At 58.0% G+C, this 27898-nt stretch overlaps 1 protein-coding gene across 2 annotated transcripts; it reads right to left on the bottom strand.

The window, feature by feature from the left end:
• Positions 1–13: 13 nt before the first annotated feature.
• PXDC1 (PX domain containing 1) lies at positions 14–25811 on the bottom strand. 2 transcript variants are annotated; one of them, XR_009009556.1, is made up of 6 exons: positions 25099–25811; positions 12547–12638; positions 12020–12137; positions 4497–4608; positions 590–1029; positions 14–481 (listed from the first exon to the last, which is right to left on the bottom strand). XR_009009556.1 is itself a non-coding variant. In XM_057555178.1 (5 exons), exons 1-5 carry the CDS (start codon positions 25352–25354, stop codon positions 912–914), a joined length of 696 nt encoding a protein of 231 aa, XP_057411161.1. In that variant the 5' UTR covers positions 25355–25811; the 3' UTR covers positions 14–911. The 2 variants fall into 2 exon arrangements, 1 of the variants encoding a protein (XP_057411161.1); XM_057555178.1 differs by having other exon boundaries at positions 14–1029.
• Between the last annotated feature and the right edge of the window lie 2087 nt (positions 25812–27898).

Genomic DNA, 27898 nt, shown 5'->3' with positions numbered 1-27898 from the left:
CACCTTAAACCAGTAAAAGTAGGGTAATGTGTTTTATTTAATTAAAATAGATTAAAAAACAGACTGTGTAAAAGAATTAGGATTCTCAATAATTTACTATTATTTACACGAGAAATTCTGGTCGTTAGTATTCTCTGTGAGGAGATGAACACGCAGAACCCAGACCCTCCCCGAAGGCAGAGGGAGACTCGCTGGGGACACTCGGTGACCTCCCGATTCCCGTCCACTCAGGTGGATATGGTGAGTATATCACTGAGATCTTGGTGACCGGCAGGAAGGGGGACCCTCAGCCGCCCGGGGGCCACTGTGCTGTCACCCCTCGTAGGAGCCCAGGTGGGGACTCCTTCCTCTCAGGAGAATCGTCACCACGCAGAGTTCATCACACGGGCACGTCAGTGGTTCCCCTGTGCCCGCAGCCAAAACCCCATTCACGACCAACCTTCCGCAAACACTCCCTTGGCTGACACGAAGTCCACAGTTTCTGGACAGAAGATAAAAAACAGGAATGGAAGCTGCACATCCTGGTTTCCAGGGAAATCCTGGATGACAGAACACACCCGCCTGTGTTGTCCAGAACTTGGTGGCTCACCAAGATGCCACGCAAAATGTTCTGTGCGCTTGTGGAGAGAGGGAACGTGGGGGGCGGAGCAGGTGTCCAGACCCGGCCCGGGACGTCCTGCAGGCACTTGTGGCCCCTCCAGGCCTGGAGGGGGCGTGTCCCGGGGATGCATACACAGGCCGCGAAGACCCCTAGAAGCAGCAGGGGCACCGGACCCCCGTAACCCGACTCCTGGTTGTCAGAGACTCGGGGTCTCCATGGGCGCGGGCGGCTGGGCAGGCCTGGTCCCTGGCATGATGGACTTCAGCGGAGCCACGGTCACCAGCTGGGGGAGGAGGGGCCCAGTGGAGACTCAGTCCAGAATGTCCGTCTCGAAAGGCACCAGGTGGTAATAGGACAGGTTGGTGACATAAGCTCCTGGGTCATCCCCATCCTCCAGCTCGGAGGCAAACTCACCGCCGTTCTCAAACCTGAAACGGGAAGGCAGAGGTGAGGCCGGGGCTGGCTCACTGACCCCCGGCCCCGCTGAAGTGGACAGAGGGCAGACGGTCACTGGCAGGAGGGTCTCTGGATCAAACAGCACGGAAGGGCTCTCCACCACACCGGCCCATCCACCACCAGGCTGCGTGTGGAGCGAGTGTGGAAGGAACCGTGATTGCAAATTGATCAGTCACATGGGCCTGACTCCAAAGCCATCACAGCTTTGGTTTTCACTGCCTTAGAGACTGTGATTTACTCTCACTGACCAATATTGAGGCATCCATCCATCCATCCATCCATCCATTTATCCATCTACCCATCCATCCATCTATCCATCCATCCATCCATCCATCCATCCATCCATCCATCCATCCATCCATCCATCTATCCATCCATCCATCCATTTATCCATCCATCCATTCACACAGTGAGTATTTCTCTCTCCATCTGGGGATTATTCTGGGTCAGGCTCTGGGGACACAGAGTGGACCAGGCACAGGAACCTGCCACGTGCTGGGTCTGTGGACCATGGCAAAGACGGGTGAAGAAGGCCGTGTGGTCCCAGCTCCCAGCCTTACTGCTTCCTGGGCCACATGCACACACGACCAAGGAGCAGGAGTCATCCAGGGAGGAGCTGGGTGAGGGCAGAGGAGGTTAGCGGAAGGAGGGGTCCTTCATTTGGGTCCTGCATTCAATGTGGGGTGTTACATGGCGGGCACGGGAAGAGCTCAAGGAAGGATTTGTGCCCCAAATGTGAGGTGACCTAAATACCTTCTCAACATGGATTCCCCAGGAATGGAAACCATTTCCACGCCATGCCTAACCCAGCCTCGGCTTAAGCACACTTGCTTAAGCTGGAAAAAAAGGACTACAAACTTTAAAAGATGCCTCACAGAGAAACCAGTGCACGGAGGACCTTCTCCCCAGGAGGGGAAACAGATGCTGCCTGTACCTTTTCCATTGTCCCCAGCTAAGAACCAGTCCAAACAAAGGGGAGTGGCAGAGGGGGCGGACGCAGGCCCTGCCCAGGGCAGCGGAGAGGGCCTGGGGCCACTGAGCACACTGTCCACACTGCCCCTGCCCTGAGACCTCACAGGAGTTCAACTACAGCGGGAAGCCGGGCAGCGACGGGCAGGGCACGAGGCGCCCAAACCACACAGCCGCCGGCCTGGCTACACTGGCTGGGGAGCCAGCCGGGAGGGGGGAGGGGGAGGGCAGAGAGGGGGCCCCCCAGCATCCGGAGCACGTGGGGTGGACGGGGTCCCAGGGAGGCCTGTTGCCTCTTAAGTTGCAAGGGAGAAGTGGAGGAGGCGGCGACGGCAGCTTCGAAATCAGACAGGAAAGGCATGGAGGCGGGTTTCCCTCTAAGTCCATGCTGACGGGCGTGTGTGCAGATGCATGGAGCCCTGCGTCCGTGCAGGCAGCGAGGCCAAGAGGGGGCCCTTAGGTGCAGGGAAAGGCTCCGGGCAGGTGAGGGACGGGCCCCGGTGGCGGCCACGACACAGCCCTGCCCAGCAGCTTCCTGCCCCTGCTACCCCTCCTGCCCTCAGATCCCCTGAGAACTGGGGAAGGAAGGGGACCTGGGATGCTCGGCCGAGTCCAGGGTCCCCATCAGCCCCAGTGGTCCTCAGCGGGCCTGGCAAATCCCCCTGCTTCTAACCAGTGAGGACAGGGTCGGGGCTCGCCCCAGGCCTGGGCAGAATCTCCCGGAGCCTGGCAACCCCTCCGGCCAACCAGGCTGGTCACAAGGCAGAGGCCCAGCCGTCCCGCTCTCACACCGCCACCAGGCACACACACTTGGTCCCTGAGTGCGGGGGGGTCTCTGGTCTGAGTACTGCAGCTGCTCTCCCCCAGGGAGAGTGTGGGGACCGACAGGTCCTAACGGCGGGCCCGGAAGCGTTGATCCACAGCCTTGGGGCCGCACAGTCGCTGTCGAGGACACTGAGGACAGCTGTGGCCAGGAGAGGCTTCTCTCTGTGACCTCCTGCCCCTGGAGTGTTCAGACAGACCCTCCCGAGAGACAGACGGCAGCAGACCATCACTGCGGGGCTGCCCGAGGTCAGGCACCTGGAGAAATGCCCGGCAAGCCCAAGTTCCCTGGAGACGCTCCCGGGCCGCTCAGAGGCCGACATCTCCTTGTTAAGCTATCCTGGGATCGCAGAGGTTTCCGTGCGATCTTTCTCTCCCACCAACCCGGCGCTGCAGATTGAGGGTGGGTCGCCCTGGCCACGCAGAGCCCCGGGCTGGCTGGAAAAGTGACATTACAGCCCTTGCTTTCTCTCCATGTTTCTCCTCCAAAACGATTCATGGTTGAACTTCCTTCTCAGAGCTGGCCTCATGCCAGTGGCAGAGGGCCTCTCGGGGCCTCTCAGAGCCAGAAAGGGTCTCTGGGATGCAGAGCCAGAGCCAGGACCCTGCAGCCCCTGGTGGTCCACCAACCACTCCACCAGGACAGGCCCGGCCAGAAGGTCCTCCCATGAAGCAGAACCTCCTTCCGTCACCGTGTGATCCACGTCGGCAGACGCTCGGACCCATGATGCCAGCTCTGAGTTGGCTCGGGGGACCCTCGGGCTGGGAGCTGTCTGCACACACACGGTGCGTACGACGTGCGTGGTCCCGGCTGAGCGCGAGGCATGGCGGCAGTTGGGTCGGTCCTGGTCCGCTTTCACGTGGGGCTGACGGGGTGCGGAGGGACCCCCGGACTCTGAGAGGCCCCCTGGTTCCGGGCTTGTGCCGGTCAAGTGCCCGCGGGAGACCCTGCGCTTCCAGAGCTGCCTGGGGGTCCCAGAGTCAGGCGTCCACTCTCATCACCTGAGCCTTCAGGAGACCCTGCGAGAGCACGGCGGTCCCACCCGGGGCGAAGAGGAGCCAGGAGACGGGAACGAACCCCCTGAGCTCACACAGCAGGACAGCCCCGGGCGTGAACCCCCTGAGCTCGCACAGCAGGGACAGCCCCGGGCGTGGCCTGGACCATCACCAGAGCCGGGTCCTGCCCGATAATCCCGAGATGGCTGGCAGCACCCGAGGTGGCTTTCCTAGAGCCCCCATCGTGGTCCAAGTTCTGTCGCCCGAGGAAGGAAGAACGGAGGGCAGGGGGTCTTCAGCTGCCCGCCTCCTCTAAGCTGACGCATCCTCCCCCGCTCAGGGCAGGCCCATGAGCCACAGAAGCCACCTGGGAGGCGACGAGAGGCCAACATGCAGCTGACGCCCACCCCCCACCACCCCAGGAGACCAGGCCCCCATGAGGAGGCTCGTGGCCCCGGACCCCCCAGGGCCCAGCACAGCCCAGACCTGAAGCCAGGCAACTCCTCCTGAATGCCCCCCCTCCCCACTGCCAGCCGCATGGTCAAACTCTGTCCCCTTCCTAGAGCCCCGAGCGGGCAGGGAACCTGGCCCGGGCGCTGGCTGACGGCTCGGGACCTCGTGTGTAAAACGACACTCGAATCAGTGCACTTACAGGTGCTCCGAGGGGTCCACAGCTGCATGCTGGTCTTTTCCGTTTGGTATACTGTGGTCAATAACGATTGTTTCCGTATTTGCTAAGCAAAATCCATTGGACCTCATGATTTCTGAAAGCGAAAGCAGTAAGGGAAATATTCAGAAGGGGATCAGATTTTGAAGTTTTGAGGTCTGGGGCTCACACTGATCTCCTCACAGCCCCCTCCTCCTGCCGTGCCCCCTCCTCCTGCCGTGCCCCCTCCTCCTGCCGTGCCCCCTCCTCCTGCCGTGCCCCCTCCTCCTGCCGTGCCCCCTCCTCCTGCCGTGCCCCCTCCTCCTGCCGTGCCCCCTCCTCCTGCCGTGCCCCCTCCTCCTGCCGTGCCCCCTCCTCCTGCCGTGCCCCCTCCTCCTGCCGTGCCCCCTCCTCCTGCCGTGCCCCCTCCTCCTGCCGTGCCCCCTCCTCCTGCCGTGCCCCCTCCTCCTGCCGTGCCCCCTCCTCCTGCCGTGCCCCCTCCTCCTGCCGTGCCCCCTCCTCCTGCCGTGCCCCCTCCTCCTGCCGTGCCCCCTCCTCCTGCCGTGCCCCCTCCTCCTGCCGTGCCCCCTCCTCCTGCCGTGCCCCCTCCTCCTGCCGTGCCCCCTCCTCCTGCCGTGCCCCCTCCTCCTGCCGTGCCCCCTCCTCCTGCCGTGCCCCCTCCTCCTGCCGTGCCCCCTCCTCCTGCCGTGCCCCCTCCTCCTGCCGTGCCCCCTCCTCCTGCCGTGCCCCCTCCTCCCCACACTTTAGAGGATGCTCCGCCGCCCAGACCCAGGGGCCACACCTGCCGACCCTACACCAGTCAAGAGGGGCATCTCTCCCCCGCAGAAAGGCGCTCTGGCAGTCCGAGCGCTCTTGCCATACGCCCCCCCTGTGGATTTGAAGCTGGAGCAGAAAGAGGCTGGGTTTGGGACCAAGACCACCGCACACGACGTGGGCTCTGCCCAGGTCACCCGATCTCTCTAAGCTCTCACCTGTGTCTCAGGTGAGGATAACACGGCCCAGGGTCGCCGTGAGGATCCAGCGCGATCCGTGTGCGTTTTCAACCAAACGGGTGACTTCACCTTTCACTTTATATAATCCTACATAGAAACTGACTTCTCACCAACAAGCACAACTTGGGGTAATTTTAAAAGGGCAACAAAGAGATCGTCTTTGTGTGTCTACATTGGCTGTGCGGTTAGATTCCAAGTGTAAAGTCTGGTGCTCACCAGCTCTAGAAGGGGAGGGGGGACGGGGAAGCCCGGGCATCGGTGGTGGTGGTGGTGGAGGGGTTGTGGGGGTGTGGGTGTGTGTGTGTGCGCGCGCGCGTGTGTGCGGAGGCGTGGGCAGCTGAAACAGCACCGGGCTGGGAGCTGGGACTCCACGGCACAGCCCAGCGGGGAACCCCGAGATACTGGACGCAGTGTCCTAACTGGAAATTTCAAAATTGTCCTGGATGATCTCCAAGGACCCTGCCAGCTCTAAGAGCCTATTAGATCCCAGGCTCCATCACGTCATCTGGTCCATTTAAACGTAAGTGCACTTGACTCCCTTCTCCGACCTGGGGAAGCTCTTACTGACATTTCCCGGGGACTGTGCGTCCTTCCCTTGCCTCAGTGGATCACAGACTCTCCAAGGATAGACCTGGAGGGTCACCAGGGCTCCCGCTCCCCGTGTGCTGTCTCATCCCCAACCTCAGCCCCGGTCATCAAGCTCCGCGCTCAGGGCCGCGTTTGTCCCGTCAAATCAGGGCCTTCACTTACCTCACCTTAAAAACGTGCTTCAAACAGACTCTAAGCTCCTGCCTGGTTCTCACATCCAATAATCATCATCTTCCCACTCGGGGCCTGATGCACGGAAACGGCTCAAAACAGCCCTTCCTCTGGCCCTGGCACAGGCCACAAGGATGTCCCGTGCTGCCCCGTCCCATTGGGCACCTGATGCTATTGTTGTTTGCGGGGTTGTTTTATTGCTTACGTCTTACCATAATTTAGATTATTTTATCCCCATGTACAGATTTGCTTTTTTTTAATAAGTGAAACTGTAACTTCCTATTTACTTTTCATCTTTCTGGGTATTTGATTCTCAGTTCTTTGAATTTCTATCCATATGAAGACACTTAGGGAAACTACACAAAAAAAAAGAAGAAAAAAAAAGTAGAAGATTTCCTCCTTACCTCTGCCCCCCAGGATAAAATGACTATTCATCAATCGGATTTGCCAAGTAATGGCTAAAATTTCCAACTGACTTTCTGGAGAAGTGACAGCGCTCGTTTCACTGGCCTTTCGAGGTCGGTCACACTCCAGGTGGCATCAGCACGTGGCTCTTTCTCGACCTCCTCTCCCCGGCTGAGCCCACCCGGAGCCCACCCGCCTCGGACAGCCTGTAAGTCATGAGAAGGAGCTGAAAACCAGCGAAAAGTCAGTGCTTGGAACCTCTGGGGTCAACTACACCACCAGGTGCAAAAGGAGCACGAAGATGTTGACCAAAGCCTGAGTGAGCAGACAGACACTGCAGAGGACGACACCCCAACAAGGGAGACTAAGATCCCCCTGCTTCACGATTTAAAACGCACAACAGCACAGAACCACTTTCTTTACTGCTTTTATTAACTGACTCAAGCCTGTCCCAGGAAGCACGTAAAACCTCAGGGACCTCAGGACGACCTGCTGACAGCCCCCAGACCCTCTTTCCCACCACCTCCCAAGGGAATTTGGAGGGGAGGACCCTACAAGTGAAAACAAACGTTAGTGCTGCAAAACATTTGTGAATGTCGCCAGGAGTCACCTTGTATAGGAACTTCCTAATCTTTCTTAAATGTGAGATTTGGAGCTCTAGAAAGTGGAATCTAGAAAATGGAACCAGCCGCCCAAACAAATTTGTTACAAATCATTCCTTAATTATTCGTGCAGAGAAGCCAATTGTCTGCAAGGCCAGCTGGGCCCTCCAGGAAACTCCACTTCTGCCACTTAAGCGTGGGAAGCAGGTTACTCCTTGCTTAGCTTTTTAGTCTGTAAAATGGGAATAACAGTATCCAGCTATCCTAAGGGGCACAGGTGTGGATTAAATGAGACAGTTTTTATAAAGAATCTAACAAATGCTGGGGCTCATAAATGGTAGTTATTGCTGTCGTTGTTCCAAATGTCCTCGTATCTGTTGGGTCACCCAAATAAAAAGAACCAAAGGAAATGTTACGCTTACTGAAAAACTTCAGCATCTGAAGCCTACCTTCAAATATACTGAAAATGGGAATTTCTTAGAAGTCAGCTTAGTACCTACAGCCAGAATCACTGGTCCATTTAATGACTTTAATCACATACATGGCCAGTTCCATGAAATAGTTCCTTTTCAAGCCATTTTTTTTGCATACAGAATTTTTTTCACATGAAGAAGAGTCCTGCTTTGCCACTTCTTATTTCTTAAAACTTTTTCGGAGCTAATTTTAGAATTACGGAAAAGTTGTAAAAACAGTATAGAGCTTTCACAGATTGCTCAGCAGCTTGTCCTTGGGTTAACATTTTACATAACCATGGTACGACAAGCAAATCCAGGAAATGAACATCGGCACAATACTCTAAACTAAAACCTCCTGCACTTGAGTTTCACCCATGTCCCTCTGTCTGTCCTAGGCCCGGCCCGGATCCCTCGGGGCAGGAAGAGGCGGTGGTTCAGCCTCCTATGACCCCTGATGGCCTCGAGGGCCTCGGTCTTGCCTCATCTCTCCTGGCTGCAACACTTGGGACGCGGACTGGTGAGTCTTTCATTGACTGTGCCTCAATTTGCCTGGCATTTCCGTGCTTGGACAGAGGTGGACGGTCCGGCAGGAACCTGCAGGGACGCTGCCTTCCCTCGGGCATCAGATCAGGAGTGCGATGCCCACAGGCCTTACTTATTCCTGGGATGGCGTCTGGATCTCTCGGGTCAGGAGGTTTTCTCCAAAATGAGGGTACCATCTCTCTCTGTGTAGTTAAGAGCTATCCTGGTGGCGATGCAAGTGCAAATCCTGCTTCTCCTTAAACTTTCACCCACTAATCTCAGCATCTACCAGTGGTCATTCCTGCAACAATGACCAGTCTCTGGCTGGTGGTGATTTGCTATTTTTTTACTTGCAGCCCTGTTTTCACATGTCCCATATGCCACCATAACTCAGTTCATTAATTCACCTATTCTTTTTTTTCTGTGGACAGTCTCAGCCCTGAAAGCATTCACACGCTCTCCGATCCCCTTTCCTATTCTACTTTCAATGTCTCCAGCAACGGAACAAAACCCAAAGCCATGCCTTTTCATTAATTGGAGACCAGGACTGTCCCTGTGTGGTGAAAATGAAGGTTGAGACCGTACAGATGCCTGGCTACTAAAAACTGAAATTATATTTCCAGCCTTCCCAAACCTGAGTACTATGATTTTGGGGGCCAATATCAATTAATCCAAGCAGCCAGACCAAGGCTGAGGTTTATGCTTTCTTTCAAGCTGCACAGACACAGCCATGGTGTAGAAAACTCTCCTAGACTCGGTAATAAACTTTTAGATTAACACGGGATGAAGAACGTTTACGGTTGCATTGGTCCAAAGCATCACCTAGGAGGCCAGAGCACTCACCGGAATCGTGGCCCCGGGGGCGGCTGGTTCTCACACCATGGGCGTCTGGCGCCACCTAGTGGAGCCCCTGACCCCTAGCCGGTCAACCCAGAGGTCACCGCGGGAGGCCTGCGTGTGGGCCAAGGTCAGGGCTGTCCGCCACGCCACCACCTCCCAGGACGCCACACCAGAGGCCTGAGAAGGTGCTGAGAAGTCTGGGGGAGGAGGTGACAGCGGGCACGGCCGTTTCCACGCACGAGTGGAACTCAGCTGGACAGGAGTGGACGTGGACGGCAGGGCTTGTGGGGAGGGAGGAGACAGGGCCCAGCCAGCAGGAGGCCCAGGGCCTGGAGCAGAGGGGTCGACGGTGACATGGAAAGCCAGCGTGACCACAGCCTGACATGCCCAGGATGACAGGAAATTCATAAATGAATGAGCCAGGATGTCAGGTCCGGGTGGCCCATGTCGGTACTGAGGACACATCCCGGGGGGAGGCTGGGCTGCTGGACACTCGGCCCTCGGGGCGCCCGGCTCTCCGGGTCCTGAGGCCCAGCGCCCGGGGGCTCCCGAGTCCATACGCAGCGCAAATACGGGCCTAGACAGAGGAGCAGGGCTTGCCCACGCGGGACCAGGCCCTCCGGGGCTGGCAGCGCTCCTGTAAGGAACGGTTCCATTAGAAGTTTTTCTGAATTTGCCACACCCTTGTCTCAGTATCCTTACTTCCTCGCTCAGTGCACCACGAAAGCACGTCTCACACACCGTGGGAACTCCCCCGCCCAGCCCCACGCTCCTTTACACGGGAAACACGCACTCAGGCAGAGGGAGAGCCAGCGAGGTTGGGGGCAAAGATCACAAGGAGAACCCCTTCGACTGATTAGAGCGGACGAGGAGGAGGGACCCCCAGGCATGGGAAACTGAGCTCTGGAAGGGGCGACCCCGCCAGCTTCCCGCGCAGGGCTGCCTTCAGGCCGTGGTCTTGGCACGAGGCTTCAGGCTCTCTGCAGCTGACTCGCGATAGCTGTTTACCATCCCCACTGTCAGGCAGCCCCGTGTCACCAAGTGTTCCGTGCTGAGCCGCGGTGGCTGCAGGGACTGCCCCCTGTGATGTCCCCAGGACCCGGGCTCCCAGCCTGCACGGGGAGGCCAAGGCCCTGCCTTCCCAGACCCGCGTGCCAGGCCTCCTGGGCTCGTGGGCAGGAGGGACCCCAAACCTCTGTCCTCAGTCCTCGAAACAACACAAGAACGCAGTTAAAACCCCGACGTGGGACCCCAGCGCCACCCCTGTTCAATCCTGTCTCCTTCCTTTCAGCGCTCTGGGGTAAACCTGGGTCGTGCGTTTACCCGAATCAGCAATAAAGACAAGGCACTAAGACAGGGGCTGGGGACGCCAGGCTGTCGCCATCAGAAGCACCTGTATGCAGCGCCGGCTGTCCCTCTCACGCGCTGGGGCCTTTGGGGTCAACCTGCGCCTGCCACCAACCCCAGGCCCTGAAAGGATTCTGCGGCTCTCGGTTCTCCTGTTTGTGCAAAACAGAAAGAAATAAAGCAAGATGGAGATGCCAGTGCTGGGGCTCTTCCGTGCAAGACTAAAGGGCAGAGGTGCCCACGCTCCAGGGGACAGCACACGGAGCCCGACACGCTCTGAAGTCTCTCTGAGCCTTGGACACTGGGGTCCCCGGACATCCGGTCAGGAGGGATGACCGCCATTTTCACCCTCCTGTAGAGAAGGTTCTGGACGCCAGGCGCTAGCTAAGAAGGGGCCCCCAGCCCACTGCTCATCTTCCTAAGGACACACACGAAGCTCTCCTGGGAAGATGACAAAAGTGGCAGACACGCAAACCCAGGCCGAACCCCGTCCTGCTCACACACGGTCAGAGCGAAGAGCAACTTTTCCGTCCCGGGTTCCCAGAACCTGCCAGCCCCGTCCGCCTCGCCCCAGCACACAATTAGGAATCTCATCCTTGCCGTGGTACATCACTCAGTAAGGACACTTTTATACCAGTGACGTCAGCCGTCACCCCAACGTGCCCCCTCCATCTTCCCATCACCAGGACCCAGTTCCTTTTCAGGTGATGGCTCTGGGCTCAGGTCCCCTCACCTGCTGACTCTTCCCCATCACCTCCCTCTGAGTCCCCCTCCTCCACTCCCTCCTCTTTCCTTCCTTCCACTCAGAACTCAAGTGCTAGACACAGGGACCCCCCCCCCACCGCCTCCCCTCACATCAAGGTGGCCTGTGGGATGTCACCGCTGGCCGAGCTGTATCCCCTCTGTGCCCGGCAAACGCCCACACAACCTCACTCAGGCCCGACAAGTTGCCTGGGGAAGCCCGGTACCTGAGACTTCCAGGACGGACCTCTCTTCCTACAAAATGCCCCTCAGAGGCTTTGCCAACAGCACTGCAAAAACAGAGTCTAATGTTGTAACGACACGTGCGGCCCAGATCTGAGGAAGCTGCCACCGGGCTGAACCCAGGCTTCCCTCGCTCCCCCCTGACCCGCAGGACGGCTGGCCATCCCCTCTTAGCGCTGCTGACATTTGCCAGAAGGCTCAACCCAGCGTCCACGCTAAGGAGGCCTACACCGTGTGTCCCTTTCTGTGCCCCCGCGCTAAAGCCAAGAACAAAGTCAGTGTTGCGCTAGGTGAACTCTTATTTTTGCAGGCTGGATGACGCATTCCAGTAATTCACTTCAAAATGCCTCACTGATGCTTTCATCATAGACCATTTAAGTACGTTCCCATTTATACGCCAGGTAACTCGCTTTGGAAGTAGGAAGAGTGTAAACTGCAGGTCAGTAGGTAGAAACACACCGTTTCCTAAAAATCGGGAAACGGGCCCTCCCCTGCGCCTTCCACCCTTCTGTTGGGCTGTCTTTCTGGGTCCCAAGGCGGGAGGTGTGGCCAGCACGTGGACAGTGGGCTGGGAAGGTTTCTGGTGGCCCTGTGGCTCTCACCTGATATTTTCACCGGACTTTGAAAGCTGGGTTGAATTTTATGGACGTTGTCATTTTTTAACACCTGATCCAGGGGAGATCTTTCAAAGAAGGTGAGCACAACTTCTGACCTGGAATACTGGGAAGAAACACGTTCATTCCTAGACATTTTCCTCCCGCGAGGCAGCCCGTCTGACGCTGGTGGCCCCGCACTGCTCAGACCGCGGGGCTGAGCGCGGACGGGGCCGCTTCCCCACTCACCTGTCAGGTGCTCCGGCGGCTCGAGGCCCACAGGACGGGGACAGTGGGAACAGTTCGCGCCTGGTCTGCGCCAGCGTTCACGCGCGTCCGTCTCCCCTCACTTTCCAGTAAACCGCGAGCCCGTCACTTCCGCTTCCTCCCCAGGGAGAAAGCACCGGAGCCCCCAGAGCCCAAGGAGCCTTCCCTCCCTGGGCTTACACCTGACCCCACCTGACGCTTCCAGGAAGCGCGCCCCGGCCCCGCCCGTCCGCCCGCACCCACCTTGCACACCCACCTTGCACACCCACCTTGCGCGGCATGCTGATGACGGCCTTGAGCAGCTTCTCCACTTCGTTAAGCCTGGTCTCGATGTCGTGGGCGTCCTTTATGGCGACCAGCCCTGGGATCGAGACAGAAATGCCTCCGTCAGAAAAACACACCAAGAAGTGTGCTCCCGAATTAAATACAGGACAACAGGCATCCCGCGACGGGGACGCCACCCCGACGTCGCCCTCCACGGAAGACACCTGGGAAGTTTACTCGGCCTCACGTGCGTGCAGCCCTGCCCTGAAAGCCCGGCTCTCAACCTCGTTTTAAGTTTCAATGACCCAACGAGTGATTAACGCGTGTGCTGCAGTGGACGGCATCCGTCTGAAAGCCACAGGGACACCATCAGAGGCCTCTCCAAGCGGGGCGTTCCATCCACGCCCTGGACAAGGCCAGAGCTCAGCCCCCGCCAGCGTGGTGGCCGTAGCTGGGGGAGGCCGGACCCACCAGCCCCCAATGACACAGCTGAGATGACCACAGGCCCCCTGGAAACGGAGCCTATGTTTAGACAAGTCATTTAGATACCGGCTTTGGAAGGGAAAAAATCACATCTTTACCCAGAGAAAACCAGCGTGGGCATGACTCAGCACCTTCCAGGAATCGGCTTCTACCCGCGTTCCGGTTACCGGAAGTCTCGACTGGCTACTAAAAAGCGCAGTATTCTGTCTCTAAAACACGAGAGCTAGTGGCACGGAGACTTGGGGTGCGTTTCTGTCTTCCTTTGAGCAGCGCAGAGCACAGACCTTCCCAGCACAGCTTCTACACATCAGCTTCCCAGGGACGGAGCAAGTCAGATTCCCAAGGGCATTTCACGTGACCCAGGATGTTGGTCCCGGAGAGCTACGACCAAACCACAGAGGCTGAAATCCCAGAACTATTTTCAGTCACTGAATCCCAGTTTTCAGAAGTTCTGGTTTTGTTTTACAGGTGAAAGGGTTGTTCATTTTGCAGGCAGCTCACTAAGTCCACGTAGTGTTAAAATTAACCTCCTAAACTACGTGATTGAAATTAAGAGGCCCCAGAACACGTGGTCCATGGAAACCAGGAGCACCCCAGACACAGGGCGAGGGCACTTCTGAAGACCTGGGCTGAGCAGGGGGTCCCTCGCATTAGCTGGGGTCAGGAACGTCCAGTCAAGGCCAGGAATCGGTCCCTGGACTTCCCGGAGCACAGGCCGGGTGCACCTTCACCTGGCCACCCGGGGGCCTGCCTCTCAGTGGGCTATCTGGTCACCCCACCTCAAGCCACACGGGCCTAGGCAGCCAGCCAAAGACCCCAAGCCTCGGTCCACACAGCCTGCGCCGGCAACCTCAGCACGACTCCCCAGCCGTTGCCGGAGAGAGGGTCCCGGGCCACCTCCTCCCCTCTCACCTAGGCTGCCTGGCCCACCCACCACCCTGCAGGCTGGGGGCAGCGAGAAGGGAGAAGGAAAACACCAGGGTGCCAGAGTCTCAGCCCTGAGTTCCTTGTTTAGAATTACACACACACACACACAAGCACACACGCACACACACCCCTCTGTGACCTCTTGCTTGCTATGGACAAGTCTACAGAGGAAAAGAGGGACTCTGAAAAGTTGTTTTTAGAGACAGGACAATTATGTAAATCATCCCCACAAAGAGCTTCTTTATTCTAAGACAAGCAAAACTACTGTCATGTTTCAATTTTTATTACATCTAGCATACTGGTGTTAAATCACTCGAGTTTATGACACAGTAGTTGTGTTTTTGTATTCTGTAAGGACAATTTATAGGATTAGCCTCTTGTCTGGTCAATGCATATAGCATATTTATACCCATTTTCTAGGACGTAAAGCATGTTTAGCCCACGGTTGGGTTTATAACCACCAAGGGTACCATTCAGTCAAATAAATACATTCTGCTCTATGCTGATCTTCTTTTAGGGTTGCCAGAATTAGCAAGTAAAAAGCAGGACACCTAGTTCAAGGTGCGTTTCAGATAAACCATGAATAATGCAATAGTATGGATAGACACACTAAAAAATTATTCAGTGTTTATCTGAAACTCAAACTTACTTGGCATCCTGTACTTTATCTGGCAACCCTATCTTCTTGGTGACCTGCTTTCCAGAATGAAGCAGAGAAAGGCAAGAAGTAGCTGGTCAGGCCCCTGGGAACACGTAAGTGTTTAGGCTCAGCGCACAGACCCTAAGGATCCCAGCCTCGCCCACCTCACCAGCTCCGTTGCTCTGTGACTACCATCCAGGCTCGAGTGGGAAAATCCCAGCATCCCTTAAAGGCCACGTGGGACACGCCTTCGGCTCTGTGAAGCCCCCCCCTCCACCAGGCGGGACTCGGTCTGCTCTGAGCTCTGGGAGAGCTCCATCCACCCCACCTCTGCAGCACTCACCGCTCTGCAGCAGACCTGCTCCCTCCCCTGTGGCCTCCCCCAGCCCACCTGGGAAGCTGAGTGTAGGAGGTGCCCACGGTCAGCATAGGGCCTGACACTGACACCCGCAGGGGATTCACTGGGTCAGCATAGGGCCTGACACTGACACCCGCAGGGGATTCACTGGTCGCTAGCCGTTTGTTGATGGAATAAAGTTGCACAAGAGAACAGAGTCAAGGACAAGTTATATCTGTGTGTGTCCACCAGCCTATGGGTGCCAACCGCATCCCATGCTTCTCGGCGTCACCCCAGCCGGATCCCGGCCAGCAGGCTCAAGGTCACAGGCCTCACAGGAGAGCTGCCCAAGACCAAGGTGGCATCAAACCCACTGAGTTGCCGGCCACCCTGTTTGGTTCTATCTGTGGAAGCTGCAACCTTATCGCTGCCTTTATGCTTCTGAGGAGAAGCCAAATGGTGCTCTCTGGAAATGAAAACATGCTTCAAAACAAGAGGGGCTGAAAACATTTCAATGGCGAAAGAACATGCTGGAATCCCTCCTGCAAGAACAGAGTGACAGGGGATAGTTTTTTAAGCTTTGGCTTTTGGTTCGGGGCCCTTCTTCATAATTTATTTCCCCGTGGCATAGTGGCTTCTGGGTGACAACCAAGGCGAATGGGAGCGTTCCCACGGTGCGTCCTCCTTTCCCCAAGGAAACCCGTACACGTGAATGACAAGGACACTCACCTCTTCCCTGGGGAGGGAATCAACGGTGGAGATTCGTGAAGCTATGGATTCAGCTGGGCTGACTGGCATCCACCTACGGGCGGCCCCCAAGGCTACCTGGCCCCCACAGAGCCCCTCCCTCACCCCACATCAGGGCAGGAAGGGGTCACCACTGGCTACGGGGCTTCCAGTGGCCTGGCCCTCTTCAAACGCCAGCACCCACATTTCCCGTCTCTCCTGGGCCTGGAAATCACCCTCCTTCAGTTGTTTTAAAGGTGTTTCCCATTAAACAGGGAGGTGTACTAAATGCAGAAGGAAAACATTCAAACAAACAAACAAACCCAAAACAGTGCAGAAATGAAATAAATCTTCCTTTAAAATTTCATGTCTCAAAACCCACTGAGGTCCGCCCCCATCAGGTTTCTCAAGTTCACAACTGTTGGAAGCCGAGACACCTGCTGGAAACACCCAAGACCAGGATCAATTCTCAAAATGACACGGCACGAGGCGTGGGTGTGAGCAGAGCCCACATCTGGGGCCTGTGTCATTGCCCGGGACAGACGGCGTACGGAGACCCCCAGCGACGTACAGGCAGTCGGGGGGCATTCTTCCTTTGTGCCCCAAGAGCTTTGGCTTTTGATGACTGGCAGAGCTTTTCCAAATGTCACTTGTTTACAGTAACTATTTTAAACTTCACTTTCAAAAATGTGCTTACGTACAATAATTTAGGATTATCTAGAACTTTTAGCTTTTGTATTCCAAATATTGTTGATTGAACGAAAACTGTGGGGATCTTGTTTGACTCAGTTTTACTGTCTGAGAGTGATTCTAAAAACTGCAAGCGGATAAAATGGTTGTAAATTTGCAGTTGGACAGAAAAACTCAGAGCCCCCCATTGGTTATGAGGCTGTCATTCCAGGGCCGGCCAGCAGGAGGCGCCAGCAGTCCACGGAAGGCTTGGGACGCAGTCCAGCGAGGACGGCGGGAAGGGATGTGGTCCACCTGCCACACCCAAGTTCTAAGGAAACTGACTCAGAAGACTTCACAGCCCCAGGAAATTTTCTAATTTCTGATAAAGCATCATCACTAATATAATCTCAATTTTTAAAAATTTCACTCTACACAATTTGTGAGGTGAGAAATTTATCCAGATATAGCCCAAAACTGTCAAAAATTTGAAACCATAAGATTGATAACACGACTACATAAATTTCAGTATGTCAATTTCACATCCCTTTGGGGGTTGAAATTCAGCCTTGAGCAGCCAGGGTACCCCTTCTGTCTAAACTAGTTTACCCTTGAAAATCGAGAACTCCAAACGAGCTTCTGTCAGTTCCAGGGTTAGGTCTTTATACAAACACAAACACCTGACTCATTCTCGGAACCCAAACCGAACCCAAACTGTATCAGCACAAAGGTCAGGCTGAGAGAGCAGACACAGACCAGTGTCCTAACCTCAGACACCTGGTCCCACGTCCTACTTCTGTGGTTGGAGGCTTCGGACTGAACATCTCTAGTGACCGTCCCCACCTCCAGGGACAGACCCAGGGCTGAATCTGGCTGACCGCCTTCTGCCGCTGTAATTCTGGGAGTGAAGACAGAGGCTTCTCGGGTCAATTGGAAAGGAGTGTCCGTTACCCAGAGGATGCTGGTCCCTTAAGAGGAGACTCCCATGGCAGACCCCAGGGAAAGCTTCTGTGATGTGGACTTTCCAACTGAGCCAAAGAAGGCATAGTTCAAAAGTCCATCCACGCAGAGCCCAGAGAAGCAGACGGCTCGGGGGAGGTGAGGAAGGCACTGTCACGAGATATATATTCTTTAAACGCTGAGCATCATACAAATTTTGGAAATCAAATATTTCAAAATTTCCAGGAAAATCCTCAATGATTACTTCCCAAATACTTGTTCTCTAAATAGGTAGTCAACATAAAACCAGCAAGGACTCACTCAGCGATGAGCTTGAGAGCGTAACCGAGGGGGTTATTCTCTGCTGAACTCAGGCATCGCGACGCGGCCCTCGCTCCCTGGGAACCCGTGGCGACTCTGACCTCACAGGCTCCATCCATGGGGGTCCCACCCTCTGCCCCCATGCCCAGCCCGCTGCACACAAGGCTCGGTCCTGCCCCCATCGCCCTCCCCTGGCCCAGTGATGCCCAAGGCGACACTGATGGACAGGAACTTCTCCCCGCCGGCTTGCCAAGGACGAGAAGCAGGCAGGGCAGGGAAAGCAGGTGGAGGAGAAAGAAGAGCAGAGACAAGATAACGGGTCTGGAGGCCCCAGGAAGGGGCTGCGGGAAGACTTCTGTCCTCCGCTTCTTCCCAGGCCTGTGAGATGCCCGGCTCTCACCACATTCCTCCCCCAGTCCCTCCTTCTCCGGCCGCCTCGCTCTTCTCCCACCACAAGCAGAATTCCTTACTAAGCTTCAGACTCAACACGGCTAAGGAGTCACTCACTCCGCCTTAGTCTGCCTTAAAACTTGGAAGGAATTTAGGGAATAAACACCAGCCGTCCCAGGCTCTCAAAACAGGAAGCACTTGATCCCAAAGGGGGCACCAGGGCGACAAGACCTGCCCCTACATGCTGGCCAGGATGATGGACACAGGGAGGTGTCACCAGGAAAACCCAGCAGGGAACCTGCCTCTCCAGGCAGGAGGCCCGAGGAGGGAGCAGCGCAGGGGTGAGGGCGAGAGCGGGGCGGGAGGGCTGAGACAAGCCTTACACACCCCTGGGGGCCAAGGGGGGCCCGGCTCTCCACCCAGGCTCTGCCCCCGTGGCAGCTCTATTTCTCATAGAAAATACACACAGAGAGCATCTGCCCCGGAAAACTGCCCCCGAGCCTGACCCACGCCAAGCACCAAATCCCAATTTCTGGACCAGCAAAGCCCCAGGCCTGGTCACTGGGGGTCCCACTGAGGTATCGGGGTGACGCCCTCCCCGGGCTCTCAGGCGCCATCGCCGTCCCCACCTCCCTAGGACGGGAGGCCGGAGGCCACACCCGGGGGCTAGCACCGCATCCCCACCGGGGGGGCTCTGGGTGAGGGGACGCCGCCTATCCAGGGCAAAGGGCAGAAGCTCTGCATCACACGGTGCTCACACGCCCAGCAGGGCTGTCGCGGCTTCAGCGCTCACAGCGGCCGGCCATGCAGTGCCACCCCTGCCAGCTTCTCAATCCTGCAGCAGTGGCTTGAGCTGAACCACCTGCCTGAAGTCACTTGGGAGGGAGCAGGAGACAGAGCCCGAAACTGCATCCTCACCTGCCTGGTCCCAAAGCCGGTGCTCGGTGCTCGGTGCTTTCGGCCGCTTAGCCCAACCTCCTCCCGCCGTGACCTCGTGTCCCCAGGCGGGTCAGCCAGTCTCGCAGGGCCTGGGTTTTCCCCTGCGGGAAGCAGGCGGGTTCTGGTGGCAAGCAGGCACCGTAGTAAGAGCCTTAATCCCACGTCCGCTCCTTCCCTCCCCCCACCCTCGGTCCAAATGCTGCTTGTCGTGTTTCCTGCTGACTGTAAGTCACACACCAGCAGAGGACGACGGAGGTGCCTCTTTCTCAACGTGCAGCACGACCTGCAGTGTAAGTCGGCAACGGAGCAGGGCCGTCGTGTTCACCAGCAGGACTCACGTCGGGGCGGGAGGAGCGGGGCCCCGCGGGGTCTGCCTGGAGGACAGCGTCGCGGCACATGGTCTGTGCTTCTGTGTGACACAGGACACGTCCTGTCTGTGCTGCCACGGTTCAAGGGAGCCCAGGCCCGACCAGAAGAGAAAGGCACCCAGCCCTTCGCCTCAGCCCCCTCCCTGCCCCCGTCACGGGGAGGATTTGGATCCAGGGCCTGGCGGAGGGGGGGGTGTTGGGGGAGTAAGCTTCTCAGGCCTGTTCAGGGACACGGGGACCATCTTTTCAGTGGTGATGACCGAAAAGGCTGGTGGATGTCTACTGTCACCCAAGGAAGTGAAAGTGAACAGAAACACCAATAAAAACGATTTCAGTGCGACAACGTCAACCCCTGGTAACGCCACGTCCTCATTCGCTGTCCCCTATCGACTCTGCTGACGGCGCTGCCCCTGCAGGACGCCCTGCACCAAGGGGCCGGGCCTGGGGCGCCCGTGGTCGCCTGTGGGGCTCATCACTCCCGGCCAGCTCTCCGCAGCCCGCCCTGCAGCTCCGCACCGAGCCTCACGGAGCGGGCACTCCGACCCGACGCTGCTTCCTACCTCAGTGGCTCTGCTGCCGCCTTTCGCTGCACGCCCACCTTCCCTAGCTTTGACTGCTCCCGACCAGAAACACCTCCTGCCGTTTGGAAAAGTGTGTATAAAAACACACAGCGGAGGCACACCAGGCCCAGACTTGTTTTAAAAGAGTAAAGGACGGCGTCCCTGGGGGTCAGCCTGAGGGCAGCCAGATGCTACCAGCGGGTCCCGGTGCTGAGATGCAGAACCAAGCTTCCCCTTGGAGATCTGGTGGGAAGTAAGCGAGGCCTAGAAGCTCCAGAATGAACAACCTCTGTGAGTTTCTGGCCGCTCCTTCTCTGACTGGGCGTTAGCCTGAGTCACCTGGGCCCACGGCACGGTCTGAGCTCTGACGGATGAGACCAGGGGACCACAGAGCACGCCGTCACTTACGGAGGAAGGAGAGTCCGGACAGGGAACTCGGAACAAAGCCTGAGCGACAGCAGGGTGCGGGTCTGGGAAAGAAACATAAAACCTTAGGAAGAGAGGAGACAGCCGGCTCCCGGGAGGCGGACAGTGCCAGCACCAGACCCGGGCAGACGGCAGAGCCCGGCAGCCCTATATATGGAAGAGATTCAAAAATAGGTCTGTGAATCAGAGAGATCACCCAAAATGCCCCAGAGAAGTGAAAACTGCCCCTCTCCCCATTAGAAGGGGCAGGACCCCCTCCAGGGAAGCCATGCATGGGGGCTGGTCTGTGAGGGGGGAGGACAGGACCCCAGCCCACTGCAGGGCCCGTCAGGCCAGACAGAGGCGGCCTCTGTCCCCCTGATCTGCTGCCCCGACCTGTGGGCGGCCTCTGCTCTTTTTCAGCCACTTTCACTAAGAAAGGAAACTCGGGGCTCTGCAGTTCACCCCCAGACCAGACGGCGATCTACCCCCGCCTGTTTCGGGGAAGCGCAGAGCTTCTCCCCGTCCACGTGAGAGCAGGGCCTGGGAGCAGAGCGCTGTCCCCTGGAGCCGTGGGGAGGCGGGGTGTCCCGGCTGGCGGACCTGCGCCCAGGCCTCTCTGGTCGGTGCCGGACGCCTTCGCTTCTGCTCCTCCATCTCACGTCTAACAGAAGGTCTATGAAGACGCAGGCAGATCCACGTCCCCGGTGACGGGGTGAACAGACGTTACCCCAGCACCACGCACAGGATCTCAAGGAGGGGCCTTATTTGGAGAAAACGCTAAATACCATGTTCAAAGCTGGGCCCTCCGTCAGCTCCCCCTGCGGGCTTTCTGCATCGCCCAAGGCTCCCCACACCCACATCTGGTCTCTCCGCAGACCCTGCACTCTCCCTCCCAGACGCGTCCCGTTTGACCACTTCTCACACCTTCCCGGTCTCCCCGGCTCCTCCTGGTCCTTCTCCAGCCATGCTCAGCACAGCAGCCAGAGTGCCCTTCACGTCAGGTCGCTCCTGTTCCAAGCTCTCCACCTCCGACAAGAGCCCCACGCAGAGCGTGGTCTGCCCACTCCCTACCCCTGATCTCCCACTGCTTCCACCCCCTTCTCTCCCCTCCAACCACAACGGCCCCCTCAGGACTCCAGGCCACCGGGCACACGCCGGCCCCAAGGCCTTTGCACTTGCTCTGGCCACTGCCTGGAAGCTCTTCCCCAGGCACCCACGTCGCTTCCTCCCCACTTCCTCCCGGTCTCTCCTCACAGGTCACTTCCTTTGAGCCCTTCTGGACCAGCCCATCTGAAAGTGAACCCCTCCCTGCCCCTGCAAGTCACAGCTCCTCTCCTTCCTCCCTTTTCTTTTCTTCTGAAGGTGCAGAACCTTCTAACATTTTTTTTTAACTTATCTTGTTTATTATTGGATTTCCCCCACCCCGAATATAGAATCATGAGGGCAGGGTTTGTCTGTTTTGTTCACTGCTGCATCCCCAGCACCTAGAAGATGCTGGTGCAGGGGAGGCATCTGGTAGATACTTGCTGAGTGAATATAAAACCAAAGTGTTGATTTGACAGTAATCAGGGATCAAAGGTCACCTGACTACTTTGGAAATAGAATCTGTTTCTACAGTGATGACTTCATAAGGCCTGAAACGCGTGTTATTTTTAAAAAAGGATCAAAATAATCCAAGAGCCCCAAACAGTCATTGGGGAAATTCTGCATGCTTGTCTTTTAAAGTGTGAACCTTCCCAGACGAGAGACGTAACAGGCAAGAGACCTTGCCACATCTGGTCAGGAGCCCTGAACCATGGTAAGTATTACGTAAAGGGGATTTAAGGCAAAGACTCGGCCACACCTGTGTCAGAGTGTGGAAAGAGCAGAAGGGGACACCTTGGTCACCCAGAGATAATATGCACGGAAAGCAGCTACCTCCCTCCCCGAGGCAGGGGGACAAGAAAGGAAGGACGGGTATATCAGATCCAGACGCAGAAGAGCATAAGGTGAGAGGCCAAGATGCCAAGGAAAAGGATAGAAGAAGCAAGACTAGTCCTGAGGGCAGCCTCGCCCAAACAGAAGACCAGAGAGGTGGGCTAGTGAGCCCCGTGCCGCCACTCCACGCAGGGGTTTAAACATCTCTGCGCACGTGTCACCAGGAAACGCACACGTTCCACGGACAGACAGCCAAGGCTAGCACCAGTGTGTGTGCGGAATCAAGGAACAGTACTCTCTGCACAGAAACACTCTCCCACTGCAGTGCTCCAGGGACCAAGACAAAGCGCTCAGCATCCCCTTCACCACACGCAGAGTCAAAGATGCAAGTCGGACCCAGGGCTTTCCCACCCTCTGGAGGTGTTCAGTCCTACATTTACAAGAGCTACCAGCCTACTGCCAGCACGAGCTCTCAAACCTAGACTTGCAAAGCTTTTTAAAGAGATGAGCGGGCCAATGTAACCCAGCCCAGAAATATGCAATAGATTTAGACTGAGGGAATCTGATGGGAATTACACTGAGAAGACCTGGCATCTCTAAAACAGCACACACATCTGGATGCCTTCTGTGTGTACGGTTTGTATGTCCAGACGATCTGTTTGTGCAAATAGTAAATCCACCTGGAAATAAGGTGAACTCTTCTTTTGCATTATGGCGATGTATTTTACTTGGCAAACAACTTCCCTGGACTTTCCTTCCTTCTAAGGAAGGAAAAGGCCTTCCCTTGGGTGTACAACAAACTCAGGTGGTGCTGGAGGAGGGGTCAGCTTGCCTCCAGGCAGAGAACCAGGAACCAGAGGGTTAATGTCGCCTCTCCGGCCCCGGGGCCTCCACCTCCTCTCCTCCAGGGGCGCTGAGCTGGCCTTGCAGGAGGCCCTCTGGTCAGGACTCCAGCCGAGAAGACGTTCCCACAGTCCATCGTGGGCTGTTCGAAAGGCCTTCACACCCAACCTGGTCCTCATCTGACTGCCCCCCCGCATGCCCCCCACCAAACCTAATACCCATTTCTTGCTGATTTTTCTCCCTTTAGACACTTGAAAGCAGCTATCACACCCCTTCTGCGCCTTGTTTTCTCCCTGGCGGCCACCCTCTTCCTGTCTCCTTGCGGATGGCCCACCCTGTGGAGGCACCCAGTGCACTGACACCTCGCAAACCCAGAACCAACCAGGCACAACCTGCACGGGGGGCAGAGCCCAGGGCGCGCGCGCGTGCACAGCGCAGCCTAACCCTCTGCTCCGGGCAAGGTGGTTTCCTCCCCAGATCCCAAGGCGACCGAAGCTCCGCCCTCCTCCCCACCTTCTGTGACCCTCACCAGAAGCCGCTGAGGGTGACAACAAAAGCCACATTTGTGGAGGGCTTACTACTGCTGGACACTGAGCGTGCACTCCAATCCGCACAAGAAAAGTGAGTGTCAGGTCCTGTTACAGGGGCGGAGCCACGTGGGAAGCCTGGAGTCCCAGCTGAGCTGGGTCCTCTGACAGAGTGAGACCTGGAGGGCAGGTGGGGGGCAGAAGGGAGGGCAGGGGGAGGGTATGGGGGGAGGGTGGGAGGAGGGCAGGGGGAAGGTATGGGGGAGGGCAGGGGGCGGGCAAGGGAGAGGGCAGGGGGAGAGTATGGGGAGGGCAGGGGGCGGGCAAGGGAGAGGGCAGGGGGAGGGCAGAGGGAGGGCAGAAGGGGGGGAGGGTATGGGGGGAGGGCAGGCCCTCCACCAGCTCTCAGGGGCTCCTGTTTGTTTATGGCCCGCCTTGTTCCAGAAAGGATGTAAGTCACTGAATAAACAGCTGTTCCTTCATCTAAGCTTTCCGGATTTGGGCATCCATTTGATAAATTAAAAATATAACAACACACACACCCAAACAGTAGATCAAGGTAAACTGCTGCCATGCTTGAAATAATACTAAACTCCCTCCAGAACAGCCATCAAAGTGAGACTCTGGGGAGCAGGGCCTGCAAACTTGCTGGCTTTGGGAGCCTTTCCAAGTGACGCGTCCGCCCGAGAATGTGTCATGAGAATGAGCTAATTATCCATATAATTCACACACTGGGGTGGGAGCTGTCCCGGAAGGGGGGGCGTGGGGCGGAGTGGAGATCATCCCAAGACCTCAGGCAGATAGGCAGCTTCAGTAAATGCCCCCAAAAGGGCCCCAGGGATCTGCTTAGAGGAAGGCGCTGGGAAGTGTCACCAGAGTCTCAGCGCTGCAGGTGGTCACGCGTGTGTGTGGGAGGGGGCAGGGGGGACCCCAGTCCTCGCGCCTCGGTTTCAGCCTCTCGCTTCCTCTGCGCGGCCTCCAAAGTCCAGCCCGCGGGCCGAGGAGAGGAAACGGGAAGCCACGCAGTCCCTGCGAGCCAGGAAAGTCACAAGGCCGGGGAGGAGGCCTCCGGGCTCATCAAACTCGAATGCGGACCCACCCTGGTGGCCCCTCCCGAGGAGGGACGGAGGCCGCGTGGCACCTCGCACTCGGGCTGTCGGTCACCGGGGACAAGAGGCGCGGCCCTGCCGGGGGAGGCCTCGGAGGGGGCTGCCAGACACGACGCGGCCCCAGCTGGACGCTGTCCTTAACTCTTCCCAAACGTTCCCCCGGCCTCTCCGGCCGCGGCCGCGGAGGGGGTCGCAGGGGCCGCCCGACACTGGCGCTGGCCGCTGGCCCGCCTTGGGGACGGTCAGGACGCCCGTCTGGCCGGCCTCGGGCCCCGTGCGCCGACTCCTGCGCTCCCGCCACTGCACTTCACCGCCCGGGGGCGGGCGGAGGTCTGAGGGTCCCTGTCCCGTGCCGGGGGCCGGGATGTCGCCATCCCCGCTTAATAGCCGCCCCTGCGCCCCCCTCCCTGCACTTCAAAGGAGACCCCCGCCCCAAGGCCGGGCCCGCGCCCACCTTCGCGCAGCGGCGCGAGCGCCAGCTCGGGCCGGTCCTCGGGGAAGGCGTCGCGGAGGCGCTGCCACAGGCGGCCCAGGTCGGCCAGGCTGCGGTGCAGGTAGAGCACGCTGCGGTCCGACCACTCGGTGCGGATCTCGAAGAACTCCTCCTCGTCGCCGCGCCGGCTGACGATGAGCCGGCGGATGCCGTTCACCCAGCAGCCCCGCACGAACATGTTCACGAGCGACGTGCCCTCAAACACCGCCGAGGCCATGCCGCGGGCCGAGCATGCCCCGGCCGGCAGGGGGCGCGCCCGCCGGGGCCTGGGTCCGCGGGGAGTCCGTCTGGAGCCGGGGTGTCTGTCCGGGGCCGGGGTCCGTCCGAGGTCTGTCCAGAGTCGGACAGATCCAGGATCTGTCCGGAGCCGACGCTGGTCGGGGGCCTGCCCGGCGCCGGGGTCTGTCCGGAGTCGGGCGGGGTCTGTCCGGGGTCGGCCCGGCCTCCGCGCGCTCTCCGGGATGGGGCGGCGAAGAGCCGCGGGGCCGGCCGAGCGGCGGCTTATAAGGCGCTTCCCTTCGCGGGCGGCGCGGTCGCCGACGTCGAGGCCGCAGCCGCGTCCGCCTTCCCCGCCTCCGGGCGAGAAGACGCGCCAAGCGGAGGTGGGGGGGGCCTGGCCTCAACGCCCCGCGCCGCCTCCCGAGCCCGCGCTGCTGGGGCCGCGGGGACCCCCGGCCGCCTGGAGGGGCGGAAACCCGGGCGCCGGCCCCGCCCCGCCCGCCCCCTCCTTCCCCTCCGGGCCCCGAGCCGCCGGCCGGGACCGGACGAGACTGGGCAGGGAGGGCGGGCTCCCGGGGAGACTTCTCTCTTTCCGTTTCTCGATCCTCGGAAACTGTCGGGTCGGGGGGCTGCGCGCCCCACCCGACCCGCGGGGGTGGAAGCTGCACGTGTGCCGGGAGGGGGGCGAGGGCGGGGCGCACCCGCTCCAGGGACCCGGCGCCGGTGCTGTCGGCCAGGTTCTCGTCTGCGCGCCGCCCGCCCATCCACCCTGGGCCGGGCCGGAGGCCGAAGCCGCCCGCCCCGCGTCCCCCGCGCATTCCAGTCGCGCCACCGCCCGGCCACGGCGCGGACGCGGCTGGGGAGAGATGGGGACGCGGCGGGACAGACGACGCGGCAGGCCCGGGCCAGCCAGCCACAGGGTCCCCCCAAAAGGAGAGTGGACCCCCTGCTAAGAAGTGGGACGGGCCGGCGGTGGGAAAGGGTCCCCTCGGAAAGAGCGTCCCCGCGTGAGCTGGGCGCTTGGTGAGCCGGAGAGATTTCGAAGTGGACCCGGGGAAGCTGCCCCGTGGAGAACCGGGATTCACGGCCGCCTGCTCCTTAGGCTGCTCCTAATTGGGAGGTAATTTCGAGCGATAGTTAAAGAATCCGGTTAGTTCAAGTATTGGAAGTTGGTTCTAGAGGGTCTCGGGTGACCTCGCATCGCCCCAGGCTGGGGAGGCAGAGCCAGGGCGAGGCCCGTCAGCGCTCTGCGCTCCTGGAAAGTATCGAAAGCCCAGTTAGGGCGCAGAAACGATGGGGACCGAGGGCAGGTTGTCGGTCACGTGACTCGATCCAGACCCGGGGGTTGTCGGTCACGTGACTCGGTCCAGACTGAGGGCAGGTTGTCGGTCACGTGACTCGATCCAGACCGAGAGGTGTGTCTCACTGCTACACACACACACACACACACACACACACGCACATCATCGCCTCCAGGTTTTACTCAGACTGCTCCAGTGACTTGCCCATATCAGACCTTCAAAGTTCATCCAAGTTTATCTTTAACTCCCGTTTGCCTTGTGAACTGGGAAGAGAAGGTGTTTTCCACAACCTGGAGACCCCCCAACGTGGCGACAGTCAGTAAATGCTGGTAACTGATGGACTCACCACCTAGTCCGCAGGAGGGACCTGAGGGCAGAGGCTCAGGGAGCGGGAAGAGCTGCGTTCTGCCGTCCCCCACAAAGCCCCACTGAGGTCTCCCCCCACCCGCATCCTCCCTGGGCACACACCCCCTCTCCCACTGCCGCTGGGCTGAGCAGAACCTCTGCGACCAGAGTGAAGGTGTTTTTATGCATCCAATAAATCTGTCCTAGAAGCAATCAGGTCTTCTTTTCCCTGTTGCCTAGGAGACCTAACTTTGTGAGGCTGCTCTAAAGTTGTGCCAGGCACTCTGGTCACTAAAGAGAAGGAAGCTTTTTCCTGTCCGCAATATTTGTTTGTTAAAGAGACCTGGAACTAGAGAGTAAAAATAACAACTGCCCAAAAGTCAGTAATCATTACAGAAATTCCGAGTAAAACACAATGAACTGCCACTTTTTAATCCATTGCATTGATACAGATTTCTAAACATCTATCAAGAGGGCTTCCCTGGTGGCGCAGTGGTTGGGAGTCTGCCTGCCAATGCAGGGGACACGGGTTCGAGCCCTGGTCTGGGAGGATCCCATATGCCGCGGAGCGGCTGGGCCCGTGAGCCACAATTCCTGAGCCTGCGCGTCTGGAGCCTGTGCTCCACAACACGAGAGGCCGCGATAGCGAGAGGTCCACGCACTGTGATGAAGAGTGGCCCCCGCTTGCCGCAACTAGAGAAAGCCCTCACACAGAGACGAAGACCCAACACAGCCATAAATAAATAAATAAATAAATAAATAAATAAATAAAAATTAAAAAAAAATCTATTAAGAGAAATTATCCAAAATCTGGAAATAAGACCAAAAGGATAGTGCTCCTTTCAACCTCGTACTGAAGCGTTGTTTAAAAGCCCAAGGATTACTTACTTTTCTAG

Source organism: Balaenoptera acutorostrata, chromosome 10 (genome assembly GCF_949987535.1).
Source record: "Balaenoptera acutorostrata chromosome 10, mBalAcu1.1, whole genome shotgun sequence".
Classification (NCBI taxonomy): Eukaryota; Metazoa; Chordata; class Mammalia; order Artiodactyla; family Balaenopteridae; genus Balaenoptera; species Balaenoptera acutorostrata.
Note: the sequence above shows the minus strand (reverse complement) of the source record. Positions and strands in the feature narration are given on the sequence as shown.